At 35.6% G+C, this 20,816-nt stretch overlaps 1 protein-coding gene across 1 annotated transcript in view; it reads right to left on the reverse strand.

Annotated features, from left to right (window-relative positions):
• The window catches only part of LOC145293101 (dynein axonemal heavy chain 3-like), a 404,365-nt gene that overhangs the window by 280,094 nt on the left and 103,455 nt on the right, over positions 1-20,816 (reverse strand). The window contains exons 21-23 of the mRNA XM_080139477.1: positions 20,370-20,484; positions 11,576-11,746; positions 9,973-10,235 (exon numbers count right to left, since the gene is read on the reverse strand). Coding sequence (XP_079995603.1) covers positions 9,973-10,235; positions 11,576-11,746; positions 20,370-20,484 — 549 coding nt within the window. The remainder of the gene's footprint in view (positions 1-9,972; positions 10,236-11,575; positions 11,747-20,369; positions 20,485-20,816) is intronic.

A 20,816-nucleotide genomic window follows, 5' to 3' on the forward strand; every position in this document is an offset into this window, starting at 1 on the left:
TATATATATATATATATATATATATATATATATATATATATATATATATATATATATATATATATATATATATATATATATATATATATATATGCATGAAGAGATGAAAAGGAACAAACCAAAATTATATGCTCATCGACGTTGCGTCTTTATTTCAAGACTTCCTCGGGGTGATTGATTTGAAGAAATAAAATACCAATACAATATTTGAAAATATATTTGTTGTGTTGAAAATTTTTTACATATTGCACTGGTATTTTTTTTTTTTTTTTTTTTTTCAAATCAGTCATCCCGAGGACGTCTTGAAATAAAAACACAACGTTGATGAACATATAATTTTGGTTTGTTTCTTTTTCATCTCCCCGTCATTTTAGACAATCATTACTATAATTTTCATCATCATCATCATATATATATATATATATATATATATATATATATATATATATATATATATATATATATATTAGACAAATATTATTTAATAGCATGGAATTATTCTGTTTTACAATTTTCCTTTTTATCTTCTCCAATCTCCGAATAGTCCTTTTTGTGTTTTTCTCGAAATTGTATATGTTGGATCCATAATCGCGGGCGCTTTCGACAGAAGTACTTCTATCATCCTCAGGCATATTGTAGAAGTAAATATAGGGATTGTTTTTAATTTACTTATATATATATATTTTTTTCCTAGTCACGTGGTAATTTGTTACAAGTTAAGTGGGCGAACTTTTTTTTTTTACATATATTAAACAGATTTATATATACAAACACATATATATATATTATTATCCCAAACATTTCAAAACGTTCCGGCTGCACTGCAATTAATATTATTTATTTGAGGCTTCTTTGTTTTAATGTACAATGCTTCGAGTATACTTAGCCTATTTACATTTCTCTCACTCTGCAATACTCTTGTATTTTCTACCATAATTCTTCGAAATTCCGAATGTTGGTAGCCATGTCCCTTCAAATGTTGTGATATATGGCTAGAGTCAGAGAGGTGGAGAGTCAATATTGATTTCTTTTCTTTGATTTTCTCTTCTAATCATGGTCATGTCGTCGTCTCGTACATTGGCAGCTGTCGAGAGGTTGTGCATAGGTTCACGAGTATTTAAAAAACAAAATAAAACAAAACCTCTAACACATTCTGAAAATATCAGTTTCACTCTCTGTGCATGTGTGACACAATCGATCCTCTATTTGCCAAGGTCAACATCTACATCTGTGTTGGTCATTCAGTTGATTAATTCATTTCCTCATCTCCTCTTCGACCGTCTCCAACTCACAGCTGTCATCGATTCTAATTGCTGTCAACCGTCACAATCCATAAGACTTCTCCCAACTGTTGTAAAACTGTCACAAAACTCATTACCACTCTTGTAACTCAAAAATATATCAACTGATCCCTTGTTCAGTCCTTTGTTCTAAAATAACTGCCACACCTTGATTGACAATCATATTTCAGCTTTTTTATGTACACTGGTGAACAACTTCCTATGCCTTTGTGTTGTTGATAAACCTATTTCCTCCATTTTTGTTATAATATTTTCTCTTTTTCTCTTCTGACCACTTGAGTAGCGTGGAGGCACGTCAATAGTATTACATTTGTAATAAAACAAAATGGCTGATAAGTACACATAGAATAGAGGAAATAATATTTAAATAAAAGTACATCATAATAAAGATAGTATCTCAAAGTGTGATGCATTTAACTTCATAAGTTATGGCATTTTTTATACAAATGACCAAGAGGAAGCATTACAGAAGTGCATAGTTGTCGGGTTGGTCACTTTCAACAAAATAGGCTTGTTCTCATTTCAAACCATACACATACTAATATAAGTATACTATTAAACAATATTCAATTTTGTGTTAAAATATAAATACTAATAACAAAAAATTCATTTATTTGCTCGATAGCACAATACTAGAACTATAAATAATTTTATAATGTACCACTTCACTGGCAACGGACACTAATTTTATGCTCATCTCAAAAAAGGTCATTTGTTTTTTTTATGCATATTTAGAGCCAAGGACACCACCGGTATAAAAATAATAAAAAAGAAATACATATGCAGAGAAGTATGTATAAAAATACCAGTAAAAGGCCGAAACAAATGTATGCTTGCGTACTAAATAAAACTGAACCTGTTTTGATATGAGCATAAAAATAAGTGTTTGTTCCTTGTGAACCAGTATATATATATATATATATATATATATATATATATATATATATATATATATAAAAGTGACTTTGAAACTTCCTCTTTTGGCGGAAGCTAGCTCAAATTGGCCACCATGTTTGTTTATCAAGGACAGTATTAGAATAAGCAATCGTTTAGTAAAGACAAAACTCGCACTTATATCAGTTGTTGTAAAGCAACACAGGTTTGGACACACAAAAAATATCAATAATCAGTGACTCGTGAGTCAGGTTTTTTTGTGGTGTAGTGGATAAAGTTCTTGGTAAAATTCTGTTGTGTCATCATCACGGTAGATTGAACCTTCAACCTCCAGAAGAGTTTAACACTCTTCTGGAAGTTGAACGTTCAATCTACCGTGATGATGACACCCAAAATACAATTATGAATTATTTAGGACTTTAACCCAGTCATGGCTGACTACCCCAATGGATTAAATAATAGATTCCATTCAAAATTCTATCCAGATTCCCGAGTTAAACAGAAAGATTCCTGAGTTCGACAAGATATACATGAAGAAGGTTTGAGGTTCAATCTTCAGTGTGGGCTGTTAATGTAGACATTGGTTACCTCCCTTGATTCAGTTACATGGTTACCTCCCTTGCTTGTGGTGATATAAATAGGAGTCGGCCATCTTGGTTTAGTCAGTTCGTTCGTACAGTTTAGACAGACTACAAGTGTCTCAACAAATGGTAGCAGAGATATCCCTCTGTGTGCGACAAAACGAAAAAAAAAAAAAAAAAAAAAAAAAAATTTTTTTTTTTTTTTGTACAGCTTGTCTGTAGCACTAGACAGATCGGATATCGGATATGGCAACTTCGAACAAACAACCTCCATTGTTGGAGGGGGAGGATGTTTACGAGAACTGGAAACAAGACGTTGAAATGTGGTCGTTGTTCACGGATCTTTCTGAGGAAAAAAAAGGGCCAGCAGTGTTTTTGACGCTACCACCGAATATTAGAGAATGTGTACGTGAATTGCCAACAAGTGACATCGGCGGACGAGATGGCTTGAAGATCTTAATAAAGAAACTGGATGACATATATTTAAAGGATGAACACACGCGCGCTTACATGACTTTTAAGGAATTTTACACTTATAAAAGACCGTCAGGTACCAGTATAAATGACTTTCTTGTTCGTTATGAGTTTTTGTACCAAAGATTAAAAAAATTCTACATTATTCTACCGGAAGGAGTGCAAGCTTTTCTTGTTTTGAACGCGGTTAACATATCGGAAGAGAACGAAAAATTAGCGCGGACAACGTGTTCTGTTTTGACGTATCAAAACATGAAGGAATCGATAAAGAAAGTATTTGGTGACATTTATCGTGATGAAAATGTACCGGCAGTGAAATCAGAGCCCGAAATCGTCAACTATAATTATTCTAAACCGGGTAACAACAAAAGGCGTTTTCGTCGAGGACAATCTAATCCATGTGACCGAAGTGGAAACGTGTTGTTGTGTTACAAATGTCAGTCTCCGAACCATCTAATTAGAGAGTGTCCTAGAAATACGCCCAGGTTTACGGAAGCGACAGAACAAATACACATTACGTTGTTCATTCAAGAAAATATTTATTTGAACAGTACAAATGAAAAAATCTCAAATCTTGTAAAGGAAACATTTGGAATGGCAGTCTTGGATTCTGCTTGTACTCGCACACTGGCTGGCGAAGTGTGGCTTGATGTTTATTTGGATACTTTAAATGAAAGTGACCTGCAACTAGTGAAGTATACGAACTCAGACCGGAGTTTTTGTTTTGGTGATGGAGTGGCTGTCACAGCAATTAAAGTTGCTAAATTTCCGGTTACACTCGGAGGTATAAGAGTTTATATCGAAGCAGATATTGTGAAAAACGACTTGCCTCTTCTATTAAGTCACAAATCAATGAAGACAGCAGGAATAGTGCTAGATTTCCGGAAAGATATGTGCTGGATTTTTGATAAATGTATTGAACTAAAGACCACAACTTCAGGGCACTATTGTCTCCCCTTAACAAATAAGTTGTTGGATCATAGTGGTACTAAGAACATTGTATTACATGTTCAGAATTTTGGTCAGTGTTCTTTCATAGAAAAAAAAAAAAAGCAGAAAAACTTCATCGACAGTTTGCTCATGCCTCGAAGGAAAAACTTGTTTCCTTGGTTAAAAAAAGTGGCAAATTCAATGACAAGGAATTTATAAAGGCGATTGAGGAGGTTTGTGAAAACTGTCAAATTTGCCTTAGATTTAAAAAAGCTCCACTGCGACCGGTTGTGGGATTGCCTCTTGGCAATAGATTTAATCACACAGTTTGCATGGATTTGAAAGAGTTCATCCACAATGAGGTGTGGATACTACATCTCATTGATGCCGCTACCAGGTATTCAGCGGCAACATTGATCAAAACAAAGAAGAAGGAGGAGATCATCAAAAACATCTTTATGATGTGGATTACCTATTTCGGATCTCCTGTTCGTTTTCTGAGTGATAATGGGGGTGAATTCAACAACGAACACTATAGACAGATGAATGAAAAACTCAACATAGAGACCTGTACTACTGCCGCAGAAAGTCCATTCAGCAACGGTACTGTAGAACGTCATAATTTGATAGTTGCTGAGGCAATGAAAAAAACAATTGACGATGAGAAGTGTGAACCTGAAATTGCCTTGGCATGGGCTATTTGTGCAAAAAATGCCCTCCTCAATTACTCTGGACACAGTCCAAATGAACTTGTATTCGGTTTCAATGTAAATACACCCTCAATTCTGACAGACCAGTTACCTGCTATGGAGTCCTCTACTACAAGTGACATGGTGAGAAAAAATTTAAATGCTCTCCATAGTGCAAGGAGAAACTTTTTGGAAGCTGAGTCCAGTGAGAGAATTAGGAGAGCTCTCAGGTCTAATGTCAGAACTTATGCTGATGAAGATTATGCTACCGGAGACCAAATCTATTATCGGAGGCAGGGTTTTAAAGGATGGCGTGGTCCAGCAAAAGTGTTAGGCAGAGAAGGCCAGTTTGTCTTAATCAGACATGGCGGAGCATTTTATAGGATGCATCCGTGCCAATTGATGAAAGTGAATAAAAACAACGAAAAAAGAACAAAAAAAGCTGAAATGCTGGGAAACACTACAGAAGGGAAGAATGAATACCTTTCAGTTGAGGAGGAGGAGTTGCAGAATCAAGTGGTAGAAAGTGAAGATATAGACAGAGAAGAAGTTGTTGATAGTTCTACCAGTTTAAGGGATAAGACTGAAAAACCTGGCCGAAATAAGACCATAACTTATAAAATAAATGGAAGTGAGGAGTGGAAGAAAGGAAAGGTTATGTCAGTACAGCCTAAATCAACTGGCAAATATAGTCATTGGATCAATATAGAACCTGAGGATGAAAACGAGGATCAAGTTTGTATCAACTGGAATCATATTGATCATTGGAGAGAAGTGCCCCAATATACTGAACAGGAAAATGTAGTCCTGCTCACCGCTGAACAAGAGCAGTCGAAAGCTGTAATGGATGCCAAGCATAAAGAAATAAAAAACATGAACACCTATGAAGTATTTGAATGTGTGCCATACACAGGTCAAAAAACAATATCCACAAGATGGGTGATTACTGAAAAATTCAAGGATAATCAGAAAACAATGAAAGCTCGCCTTGTAGCACGAGGCTATGAAGAAAATAGTAATCTGAAAACGGACTCCCCAACATGTAGCCGTGAAGCTATGCGAATGGTCATGCTAACCGCATCAATAAAGAATTGGATGCTGCAGACCATAGATTTTACCTCAGCCTTTTTGCAAGGTGGTATTTTAGAGAGAGATGTGTACCTGAGGCCACCATCTGATGTTTGTCCTAAATCTCAAGTGTGGAAATTAAAAAGATGCATCTATGGATTGAATGATGCTCCACGGGCATGGTACAAGAGAGTTACTCAGGCTTTGATTGAATTAAAAGGAGTAGCAAGTGCTTATGATAATGCATTGTTTTTGTGGCATGATATTAAAGGAAATTTGACTGGAATTCTTGCTATGCACGTGGATGATTTTGTTTTCTGTGGAAACACAGAGTTTGAAAGGGATGTGATTGCAACATTGAAAGAAAAATTTAAGGTGGGATATCATGAAAGTGGAACATTCAAATATGTTGGACTGAATGTTAATCAACAGGAAAATGGGATCACTGTAGAACAAGATCTATATGTATCTTCCATATCTCCAATAGAAATAAGCAAAGGGAGGATACTGAGGAAAAATGATGAACTGAATGAAGAAGAAAAGCATGAGTTGAAGAGACTTGCAGGTCAGATGATGTGGGTTTCAACTCAAACACGCCCTGATATAGCTTTTGATGTGTGTAAAATGAGCAACACTGGAAAGCATCCCAGAGTAAAAGCCTTATTTGAGGCGAATAAAGCCTTATCAAAATTGAAATCCAAGAAGGGTTCTATAACATTTCCAAAATTGGGAAAGCCCTCAGATTTACACATTTTGTGTTATACTGATGCCTCTTATGCCAGTCTGGAAGATGGATCTTCACAGGGTGGTTTTGTTGTCTTTATTGGAGGAAGTACTGACAAAATGGCCCCCATGTGTTGGGCGTCAAAGAAATTGGACAGAGTGACAAAAAGCCCATTGGCCTCAGAGACTCTTGCTCTGAATGAGGGAGCTGATGCTGGTGTTTTGACTGCGGTTATGATACAAGAGGTATTTCAGTTATCTAAATTGCCAGACGTTCTCTGCAAGACAGATAATGCATCACTTGTGGAGACATTGAATTCCAACAATCTGGTAAGCGATCGACGATTGAGAATAGATGTAGCAAGGCTGAAGGAAATGAAGAGTAGAGGGGAGATACAGATAGGATGGATCAAGGGTTGTGATCAGGTCTCTGATTGTTTGACCAAGGCAGGAGCTTCGTCTGAGCTTCTAAGGGACTTGTTAAATCAGAAATAAATTATTCACTTGAGGACAGCAGCAATGTTAATGTAGACATTGGTTACCTCCCTTGATTCAGTTACATGGTTACCTCCCTTGCTTGTGGTGATATAAATAGGAGTCGGCCATCTTGGTTTAGTCAGTTCGTTCGTACAGTTTAGACAGACTACAAGTGTCTCAACATGGGCGACACTCAGAAATGCAATAGTGAATTCTTAAGATTTCTATCTAATCATGGCTGATGGAATGAGAGCATGCTACCCCCATGGGTTAAAGGGTTCCATCTGAAATTCTGTGCAGATTCCAGAGTGTGATACAAAGTTTCCCGAGTTTGAGAGTTAGATTCCCGAGTTTGACAAAATACATCTGAAGAAAGTCAGAGGCAACATCGACCGAAACATTGTGAAAATAACGGTCAAGATGAGAACAGTAGTCCAAAGAATCTAAATAATATGAGTACTCAATCGTCATCTCAAATATTCAGAAACATAAAAGTCAGAATAAGGTATGTTTACAAGTTGTTGGGAAAAATTTTTGAATCATTCTATTGCTCCAGGAAGTACCTGCCTCCTGATGCAATCATGTATAAGAGTCAGGTGAAGTATTTCTACCACGTCTGAGGTCAAGTGTCTTTTCTTGCTTTGACAAAAGACAACATTAATTTCACAATCTAGTGAGGGATGACCTCTTCTGTTCTTTCTCAAAAAGGAGATCTTGAAAGTGCTTGACCGATCTCAAATCCCAGGATCCTCATTGTTAGGCATTCAAACGAACTCGTCTTCCTACCACAACTGAAAACAAAAACTGTTTCTTCTTTCTCCAGATGCCTACTGTTATTTTCATTTAATTTCTTCTTACCCCTCTTCCCGCCTGTGAGACACATTACAACAGGACTCCTTCCCTGCAGACTATAACATGACCATCTTCAAATCCAATGTCAACAAATACTTGTTATAAACTATTATAATAAACAATCAAACTTTGTTCATTCTAGTCATCATTTTAAATCCTCTCATAATATTCATTATCATTATCATTCAACTGAAAAGCATTCCATCTCATTAACCATTATCCTCGCATGTATTTTAGCATTGTTAAGTAGCAACCCATACGTAACTAATTGTCTATCCAGTTGTAGACAAGTTTCCATGGCTTGCACGAGTCTGCCTTTTGGTGACTGCTTGGACGTCTATTTGTCATTTAGTTTGATCCCCCCTCACGAAGTTGCCAAACTTTCAAAGCCTACAAACCAAATATCCTCTATTCTGTACAACGATCTTGAACACATGTAACACAGTGAATTGCTTTTTACTCCCTAACCCTTTTCAGGTAAAACTAACCCATAAAACTTAAGTGTCCAGCACTGTACCCTTAAAAATATTCAAATAATCCCAAGCAAAACAAAGTTTGAATACTTTCGTGCACAGTTTATGAAAAGTATTCAAACTTTGTTTATTTATTCATCATTTTAAATCCTCTCATGATATTCATTATCATTCAACTGACAAATCCATTCACTTCATTAACCCTCATCCTCAAGTGCTCTTTGACCTTGATAAGTAATGACACATTAAAGAAACAAAAAAAAACAAGCAACAACGCATACGTCCTTTACGCATCATTCTTTATGCATCATTCTTTATGCATCATTCTTTATGTATCATTCTTATTATTTCTCGTAGTAGTAGCAGTTCTTTATTTATCAAGATAGATTAAGAATATCTGGATAAAGCAGATATTCTCCATTCTGTGAAACGTTCTTGGACATATGTAACATGGTGAATTATTGTTAGAGGGCTGCTAGGCTTTTTTCATTATAACAGTTTATAAGCTCAACGCTGAGTGGTACAAGCATTCAACCTCCTTTCTGGTTTGCCCAATCAAAGATCATCTCTTAAGCGAGCTGAGAACGTGATAGAAGTTGATAAAAAAAAAAGGGTCAACACACAGTCTGCTTTCTCTTTTCTGGCCAGGAAACCAAAGCGAGCTGACTCATTCCACAGCACTTCTTCCAATCATAGTATAACACATTTGCACATACACACGTACATACATGGCCCTAACGTCAACACCAATCTACAGTAAACATTCTTCATAAATGGCCATTCTTTTTTTTTTTACATACAGGACATACTATCTTTTCTTCAGAAAGAAACATTTTTCTCTTCCCTACTAAGAGACGCTCATTTAACAATATCTCATTCGTTTGTACTCACGAGTAGTAGTAGCAGTTCTTTATATATAAAGGTTGAGTAAGAATATCTAGATAAGGCAGATATTCTCTATTCTGTGAAACGTTCTTGAACACATTGATTAATGGATTAATTTTTTTACTCTCTGACCTTTTTTTTGGGGTGGGGGTGGGGGTAAAAACCAAGCTCAAATAATCCAAATCTAATGTCAAAAAGTACATGTTATAAACCATGCTCATATGTAATCAGTTCACTTCATTCACCATTTTCAATCCTTTCATAATATTCTTCATCATTCAACTGAAAATCCATATATCACGAATGGTTTTTAGTCTTGATAATGTGATAATTCATTAATAAAAAGAAAAAAAAATAGAACATGAAAAGCAGAATGCCAACTAGCGAAATTGGATTTTGTGAAGAACATACTACCAATCGGCTGCTTTCCAGCTGACTATAACATGGTCGTTTTCATGTCTAATGTAAATAAGTTCTTATTGAGCTGTCCGCTTAAATAATCAAAGCCTCCACAATTAGGGATCATCATGGTGTTGTCTCATTGTCTACATAACACTCGTTATCCTCGAGTGGCTTCAGGGTCTTGATAAGCGGTGACCCGCAAATAAAAAAAAATGTTTCTTACCTTGGAAAATAGAGTCGTTTTTTCTCCAAATAAAGATTAAGACCTTTTTGAATGTCTTCTAAAAGTACATTGGCTTCTCTGAGACGTAGCAACATGTCGGTTTGTCCGGTTGCTTCAAGACAATGCGTGTTGGTTGCTGCTTTTGTTTGAATATCCCTCCACGTGCTATCAACAATGGCAAACTTATTACTCTCGTTCGGCATCTGAGCCATGATGTCCTCGGAGCTAAAGATTGGTTCCAAATATAACCAGGTGGATTGGCACTAAAAACAAACAAACAAACATTTTACTGAAAATATAAGAATTCTACATCAGCAACAACAGGAAGGTGACGGTGGCTTAGTGGACTAACAACCTGGCTGTGCCAAGTTCGAATCCAAGTCGTTTAAACAGAAATATTTTCACTTAGGGATATTGGCAATCTTTACGTGGCCTTCCCCATAAGTACCCGATATCCCTCTAAAAAGAAATCTTAATCGAAAGGTTTCGGCAAAACAAATACCAACAAATAATCATGAATGATGCTCAACAAGACAGCAACAGAAATAACACCAATATTAAATGCTGGTTAGGTTTTTAGTTATCCCTTTTTCTCTCAAATGCATGGTCATACTTCCTCTCATATTTTCCTTAACCTGACTTTGATACTGATACTTCAACTGCTCTACATCTACTAACCCAGTGTGACCAAACCAACAAATTATTGCGTATGTATTGTGTACGTGTGTGTGTATACCAGAAATATATCTAGAGAGAGAAGACTAAAGAGTAACGAAGAGGGCGTGGCTTTAACTGAATTTTAGCAGATGGTTCTTCTTCTTCTTCTTCTTCTTCTTCTTCTTCCTCTTCCTCTTCTTCTTCGCTGATTTCTTGAGAGGAAGTTTGATAGAGGTCGAGTGGGTAAACTTACAAATTGAAAAAGAAAAAAAAAGTTTAAGGGAAATTGGAAACCTAGCAGCCGACCTTTTTAATTTTCTGCCAAGGTGTTATTTTTTTTAGTTTTTATTTATTTATTTATTTTGACGTACAGTCGAGTGTTTGAATTGCATAGAGATATATCGAAAATGTTGGATATGAGGAATTGAGGAACATTGAGAGGAAAGCGATTATAGAAAAAATAAAAGAGGTGACCCTCCACAAAGAGGAAAAAATAAATATTCTATAAGTAAATTTTAAAGATTATTGATCATATTCTTCATATGAAATTTGACTTTTCATAATTTAATCATTGTTTCAGTTGTCTCAGCTCGAGTAATCCACTGTTAACCAGAACCCCGGAAAACTTTAGCCAAAATTCCCGGGTAAAATATAAATAGTAAAGTTGTACGGCTGGATAATAATTAGGGCTATGACAACAGCATATTCTTTTCCTTGTTTTGATTCTCATGTATATATCCATTGATATCTTATATGTTTTTATGTAGAGTGATGTGGTTCTTGGTTGATTAATTGTGTCTAACTGTGTCGGGTATATACTCGAGAGTCAAAACAAAGAAAAGAATATGCTGTTGTCCTAACCCTAATAATAATACGCATAAAAAAATTATTCTCGTCCGGGTCGTAACAACAGATCAGTGAAACAGAAGATATGTGTAATGTTTACCTTCAACCATTCTTCAATGATGTCAAACATGCTCACTAGCTTTTCTTCCCATTCTTTCATTTCGGTCTCGAACGGTTTTATGAATGGCGATCCTTTCATGGTTTGTGCCTTCACGATGTGATCGTCGAGGAGCAATTGTATATCATCCATTCCAGACAAGATTGAGATTCCCTAACATAAACAAAAGCAAAAACAATCTTACACTAAATGCATACTTCTTAAGAAATGCTTAAAAAGGTAAAAAAAAAAAAAAAGAAAGAAAGTTTCAAATAATTTATGAAAATCTTATAGGATTGTTATAAGAGAAGGTAAGCAATAATTTTCATGTTTGTGTCTGTTGTAGTGTAGCCGAGGGCTCACTTTGGGGACATATAATGATTGCGATGACAATTCTGATAGGAAGACATTTATATATATTACATCATCACGACGACTGTGACAATTCTTGGGGACTTCATATTATTACTGCAGTATGTGAGATATATGCAACAAAAGTTCCTATACACATATAGAGAGGAGATACTTCACTTATGATGATGGTGGGGGCACATAATACTTGAAAGGGTTTACACAAGAGTTACAAGATGAGGGTAAACACATTTACCGTTTTAGTTGTGATCAATAAACCGATTAAAAATAACAAATAAAAAATAAACTAAGATAAATGTACAAAATGTTTAACGATTTTGTTTTTCAATTTTTGTTCATTTTTGACCCCTTAAAAACTATTTTTTTACCAGCTAAAGACCCATAAAAGAACAACCCGTAAAAAATCCAATCATTTGAGGCGCCTAGCTCTGCTCTGCGACTTTTAGTTTTGGAAGAGATAGAGTTTGAAAATATGGAGACAGACAGACAGACCGACAGACAAACATATAGCCGTTTATATATTAGATGTTATTCAATTTTAAAATGCATATATGACGTTGTCCCTGGCTTTCGTAGTGGCCATCTTTATGCATTGGCAGGAACCATACCAACATTTAATATGAACTAGACTATCCGTGACCCGTTGGGTCAGTATGTTATATTAGCTATGGAATTCATGTATGAGCGTGACACTTGTGACGTAAAGAAAATAGGGTTTTTTTGACATAACAGAAACATTTCTATGAAAGTATATTAAAATGAAAAATCACAGACTGATCACTCAAACATGAAAACAAAAATCCTCCCTATTCGTGTAAAGTTACCTATTTTTCCGAATAATCGCTCAAAAATCGAAAATTAAACATGATTTTCCTACAAATCGAATGCCGACAGAAGTCATTTAGCAGCAAAAACGCACATGAACCTACCGATGAGAAATATTGGAATCCTTCAACCAAGTTATAGAAACTTAAAATCTAAAAATAAAAATAATTAATAAAACCTGAAGCAAAAAAATAAAACCTAAATAAATAAAATAAAACTAATATTGAAACAGATTAGTAAATGTGTCAACAAATTCACAGTTCTCACACAACTATTTTGTATCTAGAAATGTAAACAAAAAATAAAGAAAAAGAAGGAAGGAAGGAAGGAAGGAAAAGGGACGGATAGAGAGTAGTAGTAGTAGTAGTAGTAGTAATAATAGTAGTAGTAGTAGTAGTAGTAGTAGTAGTAGTAGTAGTAGTCTTGGCTTTACTGCAATTGTTCTTATGTTTGTCAACGGGTTAAAGTTTTGTTTTTTTTACACAGTGATCACCACTTATCAAGGCCCGGAAGCCACTCAGGGATAAGGGATATTGCAAGTACATTACGTTAGTGTGGAAATTTGATGAAGTGTTTACTTAAGGGGGCGGTTCATTAGGAATTTGTTAACGTTGGACTTGAAGACATCCAAGTTGTAGTCCAGTGGGAAGCAGGCAGATGGAACAGAGTTCCACAGGCGTGCAGTTCTAAGAAAGAAGCTTTGTTCATGGAATCCACGTTTTAATTTAGGCATAGATAAAGAGTGGAGGAAAATTTTCACAGTGGATTCAGCTAGACAGGTGTTTTTCATGAAAGATTGGCGAGGGGGGACCAGAGATTGGAGTTCAGACGAGCACCTGCCATGAAAATAACGATAAAACAAGGATAGGCTCGCAACGTCTCTTCTGTGGGAGAGAGGTTGCAGGGTAGAGAAAAGGGCATCCCCCACTAAGCCACAAAGTCTATTTTGTACTCTGTCAAGGCAGGATAGGCTGTTTTTAGCAGCTCCTGTCCAGATATGGCAACAGTATTCCATCCTTGGACGTACTTGGCTTTTATATAGATAGAGAATTGCATCAGTAGTGAGATATCTTCTGGATCGGTAGAAGGATCCCACCATCTTTCCAGCGACCTTGGTAACAGACTTGATGTACGTGTTCCATTTCAGATCAGGAGTAAAGGTCAAACCCAGAAGCTTGTGAAAACACGGGGCGTCACCCAATGAGCCATCCATCCCAATTGATGCCAGATGGGGATCAGAGCATTGATGATGTAAGGATAGGAGTTTGGTTTTGGATGCATTAAAGGTAACCAGTCACGTCTTCCCCCACTGAACCACGCGCTCGAGATCAGAGGAGAGAGAATCAGAGAGAACTTTGTCATTTACAGCCTTTGATGTGTTGCCATAGATGGTTGTGTCATCAGCATAGATGTCAACGAATGATTTAAGTATGTGCTTAGGGAGGTCATTGATGTAGATCAGGAAGAGAGTTGGGCCCAGGATTGACCCCTGAGGGACTCCAGCATTTATATTGCAGGCCTCCAATTTTTGTCCATCTACCACTACTCTTATGAGCCTATCGGAGAGAAATGATTTAATGATTGAGAAAACATTTCCAGTTATACTGTAGCTGGAAATCTTGTGAAGTAGACCCTTATGCCATACCTTGTCGAAGGCCTTTGATATGTCAAGAGCAATTGCCCTAGAAAGGAAGCCTTTGTCAAGAGATTCACTAATCCTGTTGGATATAACCGTCAGCACATCTGCGGTAGATCTTGCAGAGCGGAAACCATATTGTGTGTCACTAAGAAGGTTGTTCCTGCTGAGGTGGTTGACTATTTCTCTATTTAATATGGATTCCAGCAACTTACTCATAACACACAGGAGACTTATTGGTCTGTACTGAGAGGGAGATGACTTATCACCTGAATTCTTAAATACAGGGCAAACTGATGAGGTCTTCCAGGGAGTCGGAAAGCACTTCTCCTTAAGGCAGCGCTTAAATAGTTTCGTAAGTATGGGAGCAAGTTCTGGTTGAAGCTTTTTTAACACTATAATTGGGATGCCATCATGGCCAGTTGCTTTACTGGAATCTAGGTTCTTGATTAGCTTGGCAACCTCATGCATGGATATTTGTACGTTACCTAGTTTGTTCTGTGTTATAGGAGGAAATATGGGGAGTTGATGGCCTTCGTCGCATAGGGTAGAATTAGCTGCAAAGTTCTTTGCAAATAGTTGTTTAGTTCGAAATAATAGCGTTAATATTTCAGTGTGCAGGTCAAAATCTGCAAAAGAAGCAATTTGTGTTTATTCGTTTACGTTGTTATGGGTTAATGTTTATGCGCGCATGCGCAACCAGATGTTTTAAACCGGAAAGTGGGTTACATCACTCATTACAAGGTCATTTGAGTTTTATAATTATATAGATTGGATATAAAGGCTATTGTTTTAACGAAAGAAGAAACATGAAAGAATTATGATACTATGAAGGTGACTTATGAGTCACTAAGTGCTGAAGGGTAACAATGAATAGGAATTTTCATACAAATGTACGATGAAACAGGAAGTAGCAAACAATGAAATGTAGGTATTTTGAGATCGAGTCTTTTAGATTTGACAATGACAATACAAGCCTACAGACTACAAGGGAAGGTCAGCTTCCGGGTGTCCGGGTGTGGGGCCGACTTCAGATACCAAGGCAGAGAAGACAGTTAGTTGACATAGGATTTGGATTATTTGAGCTTGGTTTTTTCCCCCCACCCCACCCCAAAAAAAAGGTCAGAGAGTAAAAAAATTAATCCATTAATCAATGTGTTCAAGAACGTTTCACAGAATAGAGAATATCTGCCTTATCTAGATATTCTTACTCAACCTTTATATATAAAGAACTGCTACTACTACTCGTGAGTACAAACGAATGAGATATTGTTAAATGAGCGTCTCTTAGTAGGGAAGAGAAAAATGTTTCTTTCTGAAGAAAAGATAGAATGTCCTGTATGTAAAAAAAAAAAAGAATGGCCATTTATGAAGAATGTTTACTGTAGATTGGTGTTGACGTTAGGGCCATGTATGTACGTGTGTATGTGCAAATGTGTTATACTATGATTGGAAGAAGTGCTGTGGAATGAGTCAGCTCGCTTTGGTTTCCTGGCCAGAAAAGAGAAAGCAGACTGTGTGTTGACCCTTTTTTTTTTATCAACTTCTATCACGTTCTCAGCTCGCTTAAGAGATGATCTTTGATTGGGCAAACCAGAAAGGAGGTTGAATGCTTGTACCACTCAGCGTTGAGCTTATAAACTGTTATAATGAAAAAAGCCTAGCAGCCCTCTAACAATAAATGGTTAGAGATGACGACTAAAAGAAAGCCAGAAAAGGAAGTGAGTTTGACAAAAATGAGGATGACGAAAGAAACTAACTCTACTATTGCTAATAGAATAAGTTTAAGTTGGCGAGACGATCTGCAACCTTATTCACTAACCTATCAATTCGTAGGTGACTCCTAAACTGTCCTTAGTTTATGCTCTCTCTTTTTATTTTATTTTCTTTCTCGTTCCTTATTATGTATGCATGTCTATATGTATATTATTGCATATTTCTTCTTTTGTTGCTAAAGCAATAACCCAATTCATATGAAATTTTGTATGCTATTAGATTACGGTTTTTATGTTGTTAACCATTAATAAATGGGTGAATTTTACTTGGTTTTAAGAAAGACATAAATGCTGTTTCTTTTTTCTTTTTCTTTTTTTTTTTTGTAAGTAGATGAAGTATTTTCATAGAACTTCTGCCATTACTAACAAGCACATCATTACCACTGTCAGTCAAGGGAAAAGTGTATCAGGTATGTGTACACAGTGTGCTGATGTATGGAAGTGAAACCTGACCAGTGAAGGTTGAGGCTATATGTTGCATGGAGAGGAATAATAATAATAATAATAATAATAATAATAATAATAATAATAATAATAATAATAATAATACGATGATGTGTACTTAAACACAGGCTTAAATGTAATATCTTCGAAAGAAGATTAAATCGAGAGAGTATAGGAAGATGGGTAGTGTATAGACACAGCGGCCTAGAAAGAAAATAACTTCTAAATACTGGGTTGTACGCCTTGGTTTTTACCCAAAAGGTCAGAGAGTAAACATTAATTAACCATGTTACATATGTCCAAGAACGCTTCACAGAATGGAGAATATCTGCTTTATCCAGATATTCTTAATCTATCTTGATAAATAAAGAACTGCTACTACTACGAGAAATAATAAGAATGATACATAAAGAATGATACATAAAGAATGATGCGTAAAGGACGTATGCGTTGTTGCTTGTTTTTTTTTTAATGTGTCATTACTTATCAAGGTCAAAGAGCACTTGAGGATGAGGGTTAATGAAATGAATGGATTTGTCAGTTGAATGATAATGAATATCATGAGAGGATTTAAAATGATGAATAAATAAACAAAGTTTGAATACTTTTCATAAACTGTGCACGAAAGTATTCAAACTTTGTTTTGCTTGGGATTATTTGAATATTTTTAAGGGTACAGTGCTGGACACTTAAGTTTTATGGGTTAGTTTTACCTGAAAAGGGTTAGGGAGTAAAAAGCAATTCACTGTGTTACATGTGTTCAAGATCGTTGTACAGAATAGAGGATATTTGGTTTGTAGGCTTTGAAAGTTTGGCAACTTCGTGAGGGGGGATCAAACTAAATGACAAATAGACGTCCAAGCAGTCACCAAAAGGCAGACTCGTGCAAGCCATGGAAACTTGTCTACAACTGGATAGACAATCAGTTACGTATGGGTTGCTACTTAACAATGCTAAAATACATGCGAGGATAATGGTTAATGAGATGGAATGCTTTTCAGTTGAATGATAATGATAATGAATATTATGAGAGGATTTAAAATGATGACTAGAATGAACAAAGTTTGATTGTTTATTATAATAGTTTATAACAAGTATTTGTTGACATTGGATTTGAAGATGGTCATGTTATAGTCTGCAGGGAAGGAGTCCTGTTGTAATGTGTCTCACAGGCGGGAAGAGGGGTAAGAAGAAATTCAATGAAAATAACAGTAGGCATCTGGAGAAAGAAGAAACAGTTTTTGTTTTCAGTTATGGTAGGAAGACGAGTTATTGTATATGTCTTACAAAGGAAGAATAATGAATAAAAGCTCAGACGAGTACCTTCCATGAAAATAATGGTAGGCATATGAAGAAAGAGGAAGATAGTTTTTTTCAGTTGTGGTAGGAAGACGAGTTCGTTTGAATGCCTAACAATGATGATCCTGGGATTTGAGATCGGTCGAGCACTTTCAAGATCTCCTTTTTGAGAAAGAACAGAAGAGGTCATCCCTCACTAGATTGTGAAATTAATTTTGTCTTTTGTCAAAGCAAGAAAAGACACTTGACCTCAGACGTGGTAGAAATACTTCATCTGACTCTTATACATGATTGCATCAGGAGACAGGTACTTCCTGGAGCAATAGAATGATTCAAAAATTTTCACAACAACTTGTAAACATACCTTATTCTGACTTTTATGTTTCTGAATATTTGAGATGACGATTGAGTACTCATATTATTTAGATTCTTTGGACTACTGTTCTCATCTTGACCGTTATTTTCACAATGTTTCTGTTGATGTTGCCTCTGACTTTCTTCAGATGTATTTTGTCAAACTCAGGAATCTAACTCTCAAACTCGGGAATCTTGGTATCAAACTCCGGAATCTGCACAGAATTTCAGATGGAACCCTTTAACCCATGGGGGTAGCATGCTCTCGTTCCATCAGCCATGATTAGATAGAAATCTTAAGAATTCACTATTGCATTTCTGAGTGTCGCCCACACTGAAGATTGAACCTCAAACCTTCTTCATGTATATCTTGTCGAACTCAGGAATCTTTCTGTTTAACTCGGGAATCTGGATAGAATTTTGAATGGAGTCTATTATTTAATCCATTGGGGTAGTCAGCCATGACTGGGTTAAAGTCCTAAATAATTCATAATTGTATTTTGGGTGTCATCATCACGGTAGATTGAACCTTCAACTTCCAGAAGAGTGTTAAACTCTTCTGGAGGTTGAAGGTTCAATCTACCGTGATGATGACACAACAGAATTTTACCAAGAACTTTATCCACTACACCACAAAAAAACCTGACTCACGAGTCACTGATTATTGATATTTTTTGTGTGTCCAAATCTGTGTTGCTTTACAACAACTGATATAAGTGCGAGTTTTGTCTTTACTAAACGATTGCTTATTCTAATACTGTCCTTGATAAACAGACACGGTGGCCAATTTGAGCTAGCTTCCTCCAAAAGAGGAAGTTTCAAAGTCACTTTTATATATATATATATATATATATATATATATATATATATATATATATATATATATATATATATATATATACTGGTTCACAAGGAACAAACACTTATTTTTATGCTCATATCAAAACAGGTTCAGTTTTATTTAGTACGCAAGCATACATTTGTTTCGGCCTTTTACTGGTATTTTTATACATACTTCTCTGCATATGTATTTCTTTTTTATTATTTTTATACCGGTGGTGTCCTTGGCGCTAAATATGCATAAAAAAAACAAATGACCTTTTTTGAGATGAGCATAAAATTAGTGTCCGTTCCCAGTGAAGCGGTACATTATAAAATTATTTATAGTTCTAGTATTGTGCTATCGAGCAAATAAATGAATTTTTTGTTATTAGTATTTATATTTTAACACAAAATTGAATATTGTTTAATAGTATACTTATATTAGTATGTGTATGGTTTGAAATGAGAACAAGCCTATTTTGTTGAAAGTGACCAACCCGACAACTATGCACTTCTGTAATGCTTCCTCTTGGTCATTTGTATAAAAAATGCCATAACTTATGAAATTAAATGCATCACACTTTGAGATACTTTCTTTATTATGATGTGCTTTTATTTAAATATTATTTCCTCTATTCTATGTGTACTTATCAGCCATTTTGTTTTATTACAAATGTAATACTATTGACGTGCCTCCACGCTACTCGAGTGGTCAGAAGAGAAAAAGAGAAAATATTATAACAAAAATGGAGGAAATAGGTTTATACACTTCAACTCACTCGTTTATATATATAAGCTAAACAAAAGTACATGTCATTAAAATTACAGTCCAAGAGACATAACACTAACAGCACTTTACACAGTCCAAGGGAGATAATTTATACCAGCACTTCACACAGTCCAAGGGAGATAATTTATAACAGCGTTTCACACAGTCCAAGGGAGATACTTTTTCGCAACTCGTCTAATTTCAACATATACTTGTGGACTTGTAAAATTGCTAACACTCTTCTTGTTTTCTCATTCTTTTTTTTACATTTTCACGTTAGCAAAGATGATTCAATATAATTGTTTGAAATGTTAGAATGAGACTTAGTCCTTTGTATTCTACCTTTTTATATCTATATCACAGAAAAAAAATACTTTTCGATGGAGACTCGATATTCACTAAATTTGGTGTTATGTTTTAATCAATATACATCTTTTTTTAAATTTTTGTCAAATAATTGATCTTCAGTATTAACAAAAAAGAAATGAAAAATTTTCTCACCGTTTCTCTGTAAGGAATCATATCTAAATAGATATCCTTCCATTCTGATTTCATTTTTGCCAGACTTTTTTCCAAAGAATATTCCTTGGCGGCTGCCACACCGATCTCTTCGAGGCTGAAACATATTTTGAAATAAAACTGATTTGCGATGATCTAACAAATATTTCGAATGCAACAAGCAGAATACGATATATATACGGACGGTATAGCCACTTGTAGGAACGAGGCCCAAGAGACTGCGGGGATGTTTCAGCAAATCTCCCTAGCTATTATCCGAGTCAATGCCACCTCTATCATGACGTCATTACTAGGGCTATGACAACAGCATATTCTTTTCATTGTTTTGACTCTCGAGTGTATATCCGTTGATATCTTATATGCTTTCATATAGTGACGTGGTTCTCGGTTGATTAACTGTGTCTAACTGTGTCAGATATATACTCGAGA

The sequence above is a fragment of the Euprymna scolopes genome, chromosome 14, assembly GCF_053919585.1.
Source record: "Euprymna scolopes isolate OS-2025 chromosome 14, ASM5391958v1, whole genome shotgun sequence".
Classification (NCBI taxonomy): Eukaryota; Metazoa; Mollusca; class Cephalopoda; order Sepiida; family Sepiolidae; genus Euprymna; species Euprymna scolopes.